Raw genomic sequence first — 12,838 nt, forward strand, 5'->3', positions numbered from 1 at the left:
TTTTGGCTCAATCCGTGTGGCATTATGTGAATTTTGGCTCAATCCGTGTCGCATTATGTGAATTTTGGCTCAATCTGTGTGGCATTGTGTGAATTTTGACACAATCCATGTGGCATTGTGTGAATTTTGACACAATCCATGTGGCATTGTGTGAATTTTGGCTCAATCCATTTGGCATTATGTGAATTTTGGCTCATTCCATTTGGCATCATGTGTAAGGGGCAAGTATAATGGGGTCTAGTATTTTGTTGCATAATGTGTAGAAGTTGTATGTGGTGTTGTACACTACACTCAACGACACGCCCCCTGTTGAGTGGCCACACCCCCTTTTCTGGAGCGCGCCTTCGGCGCGCGCAGAACTACATCCTTCACTTTTGTCGCCATGGTGGGCCTGCGTACTTTAAATGCCAGTGCTTATTTTAATCCCATTCCCACCCTCTCTCTGCCGCTCTATTAGCATGTACACTGGCACCACTAACACCGCCCCTCCCCTACCCAAACCCTCTTTTATCATGGTGCCCCCCCCGTCATTGTATCCTGGATCCGCCCCTGGGTGAGGTGGAGAGTTTTTTGGGCTAAAGTGAAAATACAGGCCGTCATTTTGATGGGCTTTTAAATAATTTATCTAAAAATCAGTGTGGGCGGAGCTACAATGTATTAGGGCTGGGATTCGGCAGGCTGAGGTAACAATCAATGATAAGTGTAACACATTCTATACGTATAGTGTACCTGAATGGTTTGTGGAGCTGGCTCAAAAATGGGGTTTTCGAATCCCCTGTTCTCTGCATCGGGTTCTTCCCTTAGTGCATGCCTCCGAAACCAAAATTGTAGTCTAAAAATAAAAAAAATAAAATTATTCACATACAGTATGATGAAGCATCGAATAAAACACCCCAAAAATGTAAAAAAAAAAACACAAAAAAAACCCCCTTGATCATCTATGAGGGAAAGAGATCGTAAATCTGGTTTGCGATTTATTGCAGTTCCATTATGTGCATTCTTTTCTCATTTTATCAAAGTTCTGCCGCCTCATTTAGGTGTGAAATGCCTTTACCAATGCAATCTCGTTGGACATGTTCTATAGAGAGCAAGTTTGTGTCACGTCGTTGGGTGTACGGTATAATAGAAGAGAGAACAAAGTACTTCAATTTAGGTCCATATAAAGTCTAATACCAGTGGTTCCCAACCCCCGGCTGGTCCACAAGTACCCCCAACAGTGCATGTTTTCCAAGTCTCCACATAGATGGGGTAATTCAGACCTGATTGCACGGCTGCAAATATGCAGCGATCAGTTAAGATGACGCCCCACTCCAGTGAAGTCCCGCCTTGCGAATTAATGTGCCCACTGTGTGAATGCATATGTATGGGTGCAGGTCCGTTGACACCCTTGCGAATATATCCTTCATAACCGGCTCACCATCGAATGATTTTTAGATTGCGCACAAGTCCTAGTAGGCGCCGTATAGCCCAAGACTTACTTGGCGCTGCACTGAAAAACAGGTACATCCGGGCTGGTGCTGACTTCACAAACCCTCCCCCTAAGCCAACCTGGCACGCCTGCATTTTTCCCCGACACTCCAGGTGTTTGTTTTTTTTGCCACTCCCAAAAAACTGTTGGCTTCCACCCCCACTCCATATATACGCTGGATGGTCCCCTGCATCCATCTGTTTTGTTACTACAGCTATTTTATTTATACTTTATTTTTACTTTATCTAAATTGTTGAATTTATTTTTTCATTTCTTGACTTGTTCACCAACAAAAATCTACAAGAATATTGCATTGGGGACTTGCATATTGGACTGTATCATTTAATTTACCTAAAGGCATCCATTCTGTAGAGGAAAACAATAATGCCCATCAATGACACTCCAAGGACAATGCCGAGGACTATTCCTGAAATGCCCGCTGGCGTCAAAGATCCTTTGTGGGCACCTGTAGTAAAGTCAGTGGCTGACTGCATTTCAGCCTTTGTAATGCCAAAGGACTGCCCTGTTGGGGAAAGGGGTGGAGAAAAAAAAAACAATTAAAAGTAATAAAATCTAAAACGGAAATTCTTTCCATCGATGGTTCGCAATCTCATTCCGCACTACAAATGCAATGACATTTTTCTACGTGATATGGTCATTAGGTCAACAACATTAAGTCGACATGCATTGGGTTGACACCATTAGGTTGGCATGCAGAAAGGTCGACATGTGTGTAGGTCGACACAAGCATTCATTCAACTTGGGCAAGGTCAACAGTGAAAAGGTCGACATGGAGTTTATCACTGTTTTTTGGAGCCGACAGGCGGTATATCATGCCCTACCAACCAGTAGGGCATGGTGGGAGAGTAAAATAGTGTGCCGAGCGTAGTGAGGCACCGTGCCCGAAGCATGGCGAGCGTAGTGAGCCATGTAAGGGGATGCAGTGCTATGTTTCAGTGTCCATGTCAACATTCAGGTAAAAAAAAAAACCAGTGAAAACCCCATGTCGACCTAGTTGCTGGAGACCTAATGATCCATACCCTTTTCTACAGTACATTATAATGATGATTTTATTTATATATCCCTTTGCAGACTAGAATTTATTTATTTAAAGTTTCTTATATAGCGCACACATATTCCGCAGCGCTTTACTGAGAATATTTGAACACTCACATCAGTCCCTGTCCCAGTGGAGCATACAATCTATATCCCCTACCACATGCGCACATACACACACACACAGACATTCTAGGGTTAATTTTGTTGGGAGCCAATTAACCTACCAGTATACTTTTGGATTGTGGGAAGAAACCGGAGTACCCAGAGGAAACCCACGCAAGTACGGGGAGAATATACAAACTCCCCACAGTTAGGGCAATGGTGGGTATTGAACCCATGACCTCAGTGCTGTGAGGCAGTAATGCTAACCATTACACCATCCGTACTGCCCATGCAGAGAACCATGCAGAGTATCGTGAGTGGGCTGTTACATTTGGCCGTTTTGTTCCCTCAGTTTAATGTAAACTGTTGAGCAAGTTCACCACGGAAGTGGTCAACAATTTTTTCATAATTTTTTTTGTTTTTTTGCCCACTTGGATCGTATAAGTAAGAAAGAGTCATTTAAAATAAAAATCATGAAAAACTGTCAACCTTTACCGGTGATGACCATGACATGTCCACCTTTTGCTTGTGTCAACATTTCGTCAATGTTGGCCTAGTTCATCTTTTTGTATCCGTCGACCTATCGATGGTCAGCCTAGATACTGGCGAGCCATCGAACAGATATCCTTCCGTCTTGTCTGCTAGCTTTTAAGATGGCTATAGGATTAATGGGAGCTGTACCCCAGACAGTCACTTTTTACCGTAGAACGGGCAGGTTACTATTCCCAATCATGTAGATAGTAAATGAAAGCAGTGCGGAAATTTGGGACAAAATAAATACATTTTAAAAAGTGTTGACATTTTGTGTGTTGACCATTTCCACATCGACCTTTGAACCTGTTTACCTTTCACCTGGGGACATTTTGTACCTTTCAACCTATAAACCGTTGCTCTATCACTTTAGTAAATTCAGCTAGTATAATAAAAAAAGCAACGCTGCTCCTCACTTCTATGGGGAGATTCAGGTATTCTGTGCACTGACAGACACTAGAGGGCGCCCAACAGAGCCATTCAGGTGCACAGTTGCCGGCGCTGACATTACCGTTACGACATCTTAATGGGCTGGAAACTAGTTGTGAATATTTGCCTAATGCCACAAGCCATCCCAAAAAGGCTAATACGTATATAATGCTTTTGCAGGAATACTTGCCATGTGTTTGAATGTCTGACATTATGTCATCAGCCAGCTGCTGCACCGTCTGTCCTGCACCTGACCCTTCTTTCTTGCCAATTAGAACGATCTGGATTTTCAGCTGTGAGGCCAGGGGAGTCTTACCCAAAGTGACTGGTGTATCCTCCACTTTAGAGATCGCCAGTTCGACTGTGAAATATTTTGCCTGTTTTGAAAATAAAAGATTTACTCAGAATACTGACAACAACATCCCAATAAAGGGACAGGGGTCAGGTAAGTACACTGTTCTACTGCCTCCATTCTACTCCTCACATCATATTACTGCCCCTAAAGGTGCGTACCCACGGTACGATTTATGTTCCTATACTATCTTATGCTTTCTAGCCAGATTGAGTTGCATGCTCCCCCGAGCAGCTCCCTCCCAGACGACCGGCGGGAGCGTGCATCGTACTTCGGATAGTGCGTACACACGGTAAGATATAGTGCATTATCTAGCATGCTATGCGAAACTAGCTAGATAGTGTGCTAGATTTTGCACTATATCTTACCGTGGGTACGCACCTTTACACATAGAGGCCTGTCCTCACTGACATCATTCATCTCCTGATATACTCTGTGCTGCTGGGGACCCTGCTCCTCCCACTATATAACTCGGTCAGTGGCTTCCTCCATTCAGTGGCTTCCTCCATTCCCCTCCTCACATCATGTCACTGCCCCTGTCACATGAAGGCCTGACCTCACTGACACGATTCATCTCCTGATATATTCTGTGCTGCTGGGGACCCTGCTCCTCCCACTGTATAAATCCCAGTCTGTGGCTCCCTGGTTAACTATTACCCCTTTAAAGCATCAGTAACTATACCAGGTTGAGGAACGTGTGAATAAGGCGACTGCGATATATGTCCAAGTCAAATTCCGATGAGTATTCCAGTGATATGACGACACCTGCAGTCAGACAAAGGAAAGGAGAATTGTAGGATCTGACAGAAAACCATTTAACCCCTTCCCGACGCAGCATGTTTTTGCCTTCCTGACAGAGCCCTTTTTTTCAAATCTGACATGTATCACTTAAGTGGGGATAACTTTTTTTTGCTTTTACTTATCCCAGTGATTTTGAGATTGTTTTCTCGTGACACATTGTACTTTAAATTAGTGGTAAATTTTGGTCGATACAGTTTTTTTTTTTTTTTGTGAAAAATACCAAAATGTCGTAAAAAAATTGTACATTTTGCTATTAGCAAAATGTAAAATTTTCTGCTTGTGAGACAAATAATCATACCACTCAAAATAGTTAATAACTAACATAGACCATATCTAAACTTTATTTTTAAATCATTATTTCAATGTCGGGAAGGGGTTAATGCTGGGTACAGATTTATCAGTCCAATCTATCCGGTAGGATCAAATACCCGGCTATATATGGGAGCATATGAGACTTTTTGCTCCCAAATGCTGGAAAAACAAACCATAGCGATTCAGATAAATTGGTTAAAGTCGTTTGATTTGAAGAAAAAAAAAAAATAGTATTTAAAAAGTAAATAACATGACATTTTTCAGCATTTGTGTGCATACGCTATTTAGTACGTATGCATGTGCTTTGTGTGGCGCTCTACAGTACACTTTGCGTATATTTGCTGAGCATGCGCATTACGGTATAATATGTTATTGCTGGGAAAAGCCATAGAGACACATTCATTCTATAATATATATTATATACACTTGGGACCTTATTCTTGACGGCGAGCAGCGGGTGAGTCCCGGGGGGGGGGGGGGGGGTGATAGTCTGGGAGCACCCACCGGAAAAATCGTCTGGGAGCACCCACCGGAAAAATCGTAAATCGGCGCCCCTGGTCGCCAACGATCGATTTTGCAAGCGCTCGCAGATCTGAGACACCTCTGTGGCTTCGCAGATCAGCGGACGACCTGTGTGGGAAGTGTGCCCCCGCGTTATTGGGAACTTACCATGAGGATGCCCGGCATTTTCATGGGAACCCCTAGAAACGCTGGGCGTTCCCATGACCACATCCCCCGGTCCGCCGCCCTACACCCCCCCCCCCCCTGCACTGTTGTCTGCGAGTTCCGGCAAATAATCTATCCACCATGGGTGCTTGCACACAGCAGCTGCACATGCGCATAAAAGACTACACACAGTTGCGAGAAATCGGTCCCCCATGTGAACGCGCGGGGGGCCAATTAAATCAGAATAACCCCTTAGTCCAAGTTTAGCACCCATATTTATCCAGCTGTAAGTCATTACGGATGAATAATCGCACAGTACATTCACAAGTTAGGAGTAGAAGTAGATATGTATGTACAAAGAGATGCAAGGCAGGACCCTGAAACTATATATTGAAGGAAAGGAGGGGTTCGGGAACCGCACTGGGTCCTACCCACCGAGTGTGAATTGGGTCGAGAGGGACCCCTCTCACCACTCAGGTGGGGTGTGGCCTGGGTTGCCTGTGACCAACTTCCTTAGACGTGATGTCCCTGACGGGATAGAGGGTCTATGTGTGTTGGTGGTGCTCCCTTGAGTCCGAAATGTAAGTACAAAAGGGGAGAAGGGAAAGTGGACTCTTTTTGTGGGGCACTCTTTGTTATATGATTTTGATTAAAATTTAACTTTTAATGATATTTTTAATATAGGGTGGACAAACACTGTCCAACAGACAACATAAGACAAATCGAGACAGACAACATAAATTTAGCAGTGAGCTTTTAAGTCATATGCTATGCAAATTTCAAATTCTATAACCGAACAACAAATTGTTGGATGTGCCCAGCAAAGCTAATTGCTATATCAGCTGGGTATCGTGTGCCCAGCGAAGGCTAATTGCAATATCAGCTGGGTATCGTTTGAAGGGTGTTTGTAGAATTTAATAGGGAAACATTCCCTGCTTAGACTGATGTCTGCACAAATAAATAAGAGAAAAAAGTGGCGTGCTGGTGATGTGGTATTGGATTGGGTAATCTGTGTCAGAGTTTCTCTGGTAGAGATCGCTTTCTGGATCACAGTTATGTTCCAAAAGTTTTGAGGGAGAATAGTGTGCCATGTGCAGCAGATACGGTGTCCATGACAATGGTATCAACATTCGGAACAAAAACCCATGTCGACCTTTTGACTGATGATCTTCCAAAGGTCGACCTAATGCATGTGTTGACCTTATCACCCTGTCAACCTTCAGTGGTGCACCAATACGGTGTCCATATGTCAACTGTTTAGACATTTGGAACAAAATACACGAACAACCCATGTCGACCTTTTGACTGTCCCTGTCAACCTTAGGCATGTCGACCTTTTGCCTGCGTCAACTTAAGACCTGACAACCTTCATTGGTGCACCGATACGGTGTCCAGGTCAACTGTGTCGACATCTCAGGACAAAAAAAGTTAACCTAAAACCCATGTCGACGATTGGCTGTCAACCTTCCCAATATTGACCTAATGCATGTGTCAACCTTAAGCATGTCACACTTAGGCCTGTCGACCTCAGTTAGGTCGCCCTATTGACCCATATCCGGATCACTGATGGCTTGGAGGGTGTGTGTCTCTTAGACCAATGAAAGTAGATGTCAGGTGTGCATTGTATACAGTACATAAATATCTGGCACCCAGAGGTCTGGTAACACATACAGTATGAGGTCTTCTGCTTGACAACGGATATCCTGGATCCAGGGCGGCGAAAAGTAGTTTCAGGGAGATTATAGTTGGTAGTAGAATTTTGCACAGCGTCCCATTGAGGGGGCGTGTCATGCTCCACCCACAGGGCGTGTCTAGTTATATATATATATATATATATATATATATATATATATATATATATATATATATATATATATATATGGAGAGATTGTGGAACATGGCACCTAGAAGCGTGGCTGTGTACCGCTACATCTGAGAGGAATCTTGTAAAATGACTTCTATCCAAATGTAGATGATCCCCAAAGCAGTTAGTAAGAGCTACTATACTTGGTAAAGTGCTCGGAAATGGTGCTGATGATTCAATGTAAGTATCTATCTCTCATTCCTTTTTTCCCAAAAAATGTAACAGCGTAATGTGGTCAGTGGTTCCCAACCTTGGGTACTCTGCAGACCAGTTGGGGGTACTTCAAAATAATATTGGTAATGGTGGAAAATGAAAAAGTCTTTCGGCAGCAGAAGACGACCCATTGCCATGGAGAAGAACCATGTTATGTAACTTACGGTTCTGTCTTCAGGATCTCCTTCTGCTTTTGCCTGACCAGCAATCCACTGGTAGCTTCCCATGCTGCCCTCAGACATCAGTAATCATCTGCCTTGCGCCGACATAGGTGGAAGAAGCAGCAGCATTAATTCTACAGGTGTTCGTGGGAACCCCAGAGACAATACACAACCAGCAGCCAGACACGGAGGGGCACAATTCCTGGCCGCATACTACTCCTACGCTACTCCTTAATATAAGGACTTGCATAAGGATACGCATACCGCTCACTTCCACTCCCCTCGTAAATACTGTCTATATTTCAAATTGAGAGGGTACTCATCAATGAAAAGCCTAAATCAAGGGGTACGGGAAAGAAAAAAAAAAAGGTTGGGAACCACTGGGCTAGGTGAAATGAGGGAGATTGGTAGACTAATGAGGGAGAGAGGGAGATTGCTGCTTTTTCAGGGAGTCTCCTGCAGAATGCAGGAGGGTAGGCAGCTATGAGCTATCTTATAATGTTTATTAAGTTACAGAACATACCAGATGGAGGTCACATTATCAAAGACAAGCAGGACATAAGATCGATTTATCAGCAAAGGGTGGATGTGTCGAAAAGTTATCATTAGATGCTGACAAACCACGTCCGTTTGGTGGAGTCTGGGAAATGCTGGCTTGGAATTCAAGGACTGGGGGGCAGATTTATTAAGCTTGGAGAAGAGATAAACTGGAGATAAAGCGGAGAAAAGGTAAAAGGAGGTAATGCACCAGCCAATCATCTCCCAACTGTCTTTTTCAAACACAGCTGATTGGCTGGTGCTTTATCTCTTTTTACCTTTTCTCCGCTTTATCTCCAGTTTATCTCTTCTCCAAGCTTAATAAATCTGCCCCTCGGTCTTTGTTGTCACACACACACACACGCTGTATATTACATGTTATTTCTTGTCATTGAATTGTTGCCATGTGTTTGATACAGTCAGTTTGTTTTTGATGCAAGTTAGATTGCTTATTTTGGGGGAAGTATCGCAGGATTGCCTACCCTCCCGGAATGGCCGGGAGGGTCCTGAAAATCGGTTCCCCCTCCCGGCCCCACGGAAAGATGGGCAAACCTCCCGGCGGACCCCCGCCCCTGATCGCGGCTTCCCCCGACGCACCATTTAAATAACCTGATATGCTTATCTCCGATGAGGGGGCGGGGGCTAAAGTGTCATAATCGCATCATTTTAGCCCCGGCCCCTCCACGGAGATGTGCAAATCGGGTCATTTTGAAGCTTGAGGGCATGGCTTAATGACAACTCCTGCTGAACGTCTCCTCTCCGGGCAGCTGAAATAGGGGAAATACCAAAGGCGTTTCCATAGGCAAATTTCCCAGCCCCTCTGGACTTCTGTGTGCGAGCGATGTGGGCTCTCGCAACACAGCGGCTGCACATGCGCATAAGAACCTATGCGCGGTTGCGAACAATACCACCCCTGTGCAATCTCGCGGGGGACCAATCGAATTAGAATTGCCCCCATTGTGTAGAAATGAGGCCGGGGTATGATTGAAACCAAGAGGGTATAAAACGGCCTGTTTTGGAATAGACGACGACGAGAGAGAATTTCCTACATACTGTATACAAGAAAAAAAAAAAAGTATATATGGAACAGATTTGTCCTGTGAAACAGTGATATGTATTGATTTGTAAAATGTATAGTATAAGGAATGTGTTTGTATTTTTGTCTTCTCTTCTTTTTACTTCCAGACAGTCTGCTACCCTGTGTGAAGGTGTAAAAGTTAAATAACCTTCTCCCCAGTGGCGGAACTACTGAAAGTGGCCTGGTGTGGGGCCTGGTGACTGGGGGGGAGGGTGCATGGACAGAAAGCAATCCGCATGCCCCCACAGCTGCGAAAATGGGGCGTGGTGCGCTCCTCCGGAAGAATGAAAGCTTTTCCCACTGGCAAAGAATACTTAATGCTAATGTCAGGAGGTTTTTCTTTTCTTTCTCGATAGAAAAAAAAAGTTTTACAAATGCTGAATATGTAGTTTGACTCAAACAATAGACTGCATATTAATCAGAATAGCTATAACAAAATATACAGGTGATTTTACAGGTATACTATGGGCCAGATTCTCTAAGCTTCAAAAGTGATAAAATGGAGAGTGATAAACAGCCAGCCCATCAGCTCCTACCTGCCATATCACATACGGTGTTTGAAAAATGTCAGGCAGGAGCCGATTGGTTGGTTGTTTATCACTCTTCATTTTATCACTTTTGAAGCTTAGAGAATCTGGCCATAGTATGTAGGAGTCCTTTCAATAGACACTACTGAATGCAAATGCGGTGTGTCTGTTCCCAGGCAAAGGTGAAATAACTGAAATGAAAAGTTTGTAATTAATGTAAAAATAACCAATTTTATTTCTTACGCTAATCACATTTTTTATCCTCTAATATTGCTTCAGGGGTCCTGGGAGGCATGCAGGAATGGCATTTATAATTGCAAACTGGGATTTGTTGCCCGTTTTGCCACCAATTACAGGAAATTTGGCAGGGCACATATTCCTCCCCTGAAATGGGAGCAATCTCCTTCTCTCCCTGATTAGTCTAGCAATCTCCCCGATTTCTCCTAACACACCTTATGCAGCTGTTACATTTTTTTGGGAATTTTTTTTAATAAAACAGAGAACTATACATTAATGCCCCTTTCCCACTGCAGCCTTAAAACGGTATTTTGCCGATTTTTGAGGGCAAAATACCGTTTAAGGCTGCAGTGGGAAAGCGCCAGAGTTGAAATACCGTTTAAAGTTAAACGGTATTTCAACCCGTTTTCAGAGCAGGGTTTTAGCCGGTAATCCACGGTTTAAGAGGCAATGGGAATGCCTCTTAAACGGTTTTACCAGCAGATGCAGCGAGGATGGCTCATATTTGAGCCATCATCGCTGAATCTGTATACAGCAGCCGGGCTGAAAGATGCGCGGCTTTCAGTCCAGCTGTCTGCTCCCTCCCTTGCCACCCCCCCCTCCCCGCCCGCAGCGTCATATACTCACCACTGCTCACCGTCCCGCTGTCACTCACCGGCGCCGTCCAGCTGTCGCGCACCGGCGCCGTCCCGCTGTCAATCACCGCCCGACAGTCCTGATCCCCCGCCCGGCCACACAGGCTGGGCGCTCCGCCCCTCCCGGCCTGCTCGCCACGCCCCCCGCCACGGAGACCTGCTCGCCCCGCCCCCCCGCTGAACACGGAGCCAGAACACGGAACAGTAACGTATATATCAGCCAGTAATATATACATTGCTGGCACAGGCCAGCAATGTATATATTATTGGTACCACTGCACACCAATGATTATTTATCAGCCAGTAATATATACATTGCTGGCACAGGGCAGCAATGTATATATTACTGGTACCACTGCACACCAATGATTATTTATCAGCCAGTAATATATACATTGCTGGCACAGGCCAGCAATGTATATATTATTGGTACCACTGCACACCAATGATTATTTATCAGCCAGTAATATATACATTGCTGGCACAGGGCAGCAATGTATATATTATTGGTACCACTGCACACCAATGATTATTTATCAGCCAGTAATATATACATTGCTGGCACAGGGCAGCAATGTATATATTACTAGCACCACTGCACACCAATGCTGTAAAAACGTTTTGAAGAGCTAAAACGTTTTACCTGCAATGGGAATGGGACTTAAATGGCATTTCAAACTGTAATCTGCTGCAGTGGGAATGCTAAATACCGTTTAAGATTACCTGTAACTTAAAACGGTTTTGCAGTGGGAAAGCAGCATTAGATGGGATCTGCACTTGGAATGTATTGCATAGGCATCAAATTTATTATCACGTATGTTGTGCTGAGAGGGAAGAAAACAAAATTATCACAGCAAATAACTGCAAACAAATAATCCAATATTACAGGCAGCACTGTTATTATTACTTGCTACAGTTCCCAAAGTATATAGGGGCAGATTTACAGTATTAAGCTCAGTCTGCTAGACCATTCAGCCTTCTTCCTGCTGGTAAGTACTGTATATGGGGAGGTGTAGAGGGCATTTTACTGCAGTCTGGGGGTATTAATGGTATATATGGGGGGGGGGCACATTGCTGTATGGTGGGCATGATACTATGCAGGTGTATATTACTGCTAAGTGTTGAGGGTGTAGTTATACTATTTAGGGATATATTTCTGGGTGATGCGGGTGTAAATATACTATTTAGGGGTATATTTCTGATTTCTGGGTGGTGTGGTGTAGTAATACTATTTCGGGGTATACAGAATTTCTGCTTTCCGGTGGTGTGGTTTATTATTATTATGGGAGGTGTATTACTGCTGTCTATCTATGTAATAGGTAGGTTATGTAATAATACAGATCCTGATTAAGAGGTGGCTGGATCTTATATTCCCCCTCCTTTCGCATATGAAGTATTAATTAAGGCCATTGCATTCTCAGCTTCCAATCCCTCTGCCCCGGTGATTTGACCCGGGGACTTCAATAATATACTTGATCCCTCAATAGATAGATGGAAAGGTGGATCCCCAGTGGCATCAGGTGGGAACACCCCCTTTTTTAACTTCATTGAGGATGTGGGATGGATTGATCTTTGGCGCATACGAAATCCCAAGGCTTTGCAGTACTCCTGTTTCTCTGCGTCGTATCAGACTTTTTCCAGAATCGATCTAATACTTGCATCAAGATCCTTTCTGTCCTCTGTAATTAATGTTGAATATAAACCATGGGGCATTTCAGATCATTCGCCCATATTTCTGGAATTTTCTGATGCGACTGAAAGAGGCCAGGGGTTCTGGAAGCTAAACCCCTCATGGCTAAACTATCTGGGGCAAGAGGAGAACAATAAAAAACTATGGCAAGAGTTTTGGGAATTTAATCAAGGTAC

The 12,838-nt window shown here is 44.0% G+C and overlaps 1 protein-coding gene across 3 annotated transcripts in view; it reads right to left on the bottom strand.

Annotated features, from left to right (window-relative positions):
• Window positions 1-532: 532 nt before the first annotated feature.
• The window catches only part of AMN (amnion associated transmembrane protein), an 87,216-nt gene continuing 74,910 nt past the window's right edge, over window positions 533-12,838 (bottom strand). For 2 of the 3 annotated variants that reach the window (XM_083165927.1, XM_083165928.1), the window contains exons 8-11: window positions 4,624-4,706; window positions 3,780-3,966; window positions 1,820-1,991; window positions 534-832 (exon numbers count right to left, since the gene is read on the bottom strand). In XM_083165927.1, coding sequence (XP_083022053.1) covers window positions 691-832; window positions 1,820-1,991; window positions 3,780-3,966; window positions 4,624-4,706 — 584 coding nt within the window. In that variant the 3' untranslated portion in view covers window positions 534-690. Of the gene's footprint in view, window positions 833-1,819; window positions 1,992-3,779; window positions 3,967-4,623; window positions 4,707-12,838 lie in introns of all 3 variants that reach the window. The other variant, XM_083165929.1, reaches the window with a different exon arrangement.

This window comes from Crinia signifera, chromosome 12 (genome assembly GCF_055691185.1).
Source record: "Crinia signifera chromosome 12, ASM5569118v1, whole genome shotgun sequence".
In the NCBI taxonomy this organism is placed as follows: Eukaryota; Metazoa; Chordata; class Amphibia; order Anura; family Myobatrachidae; genus Crinia; species Crinia signifera.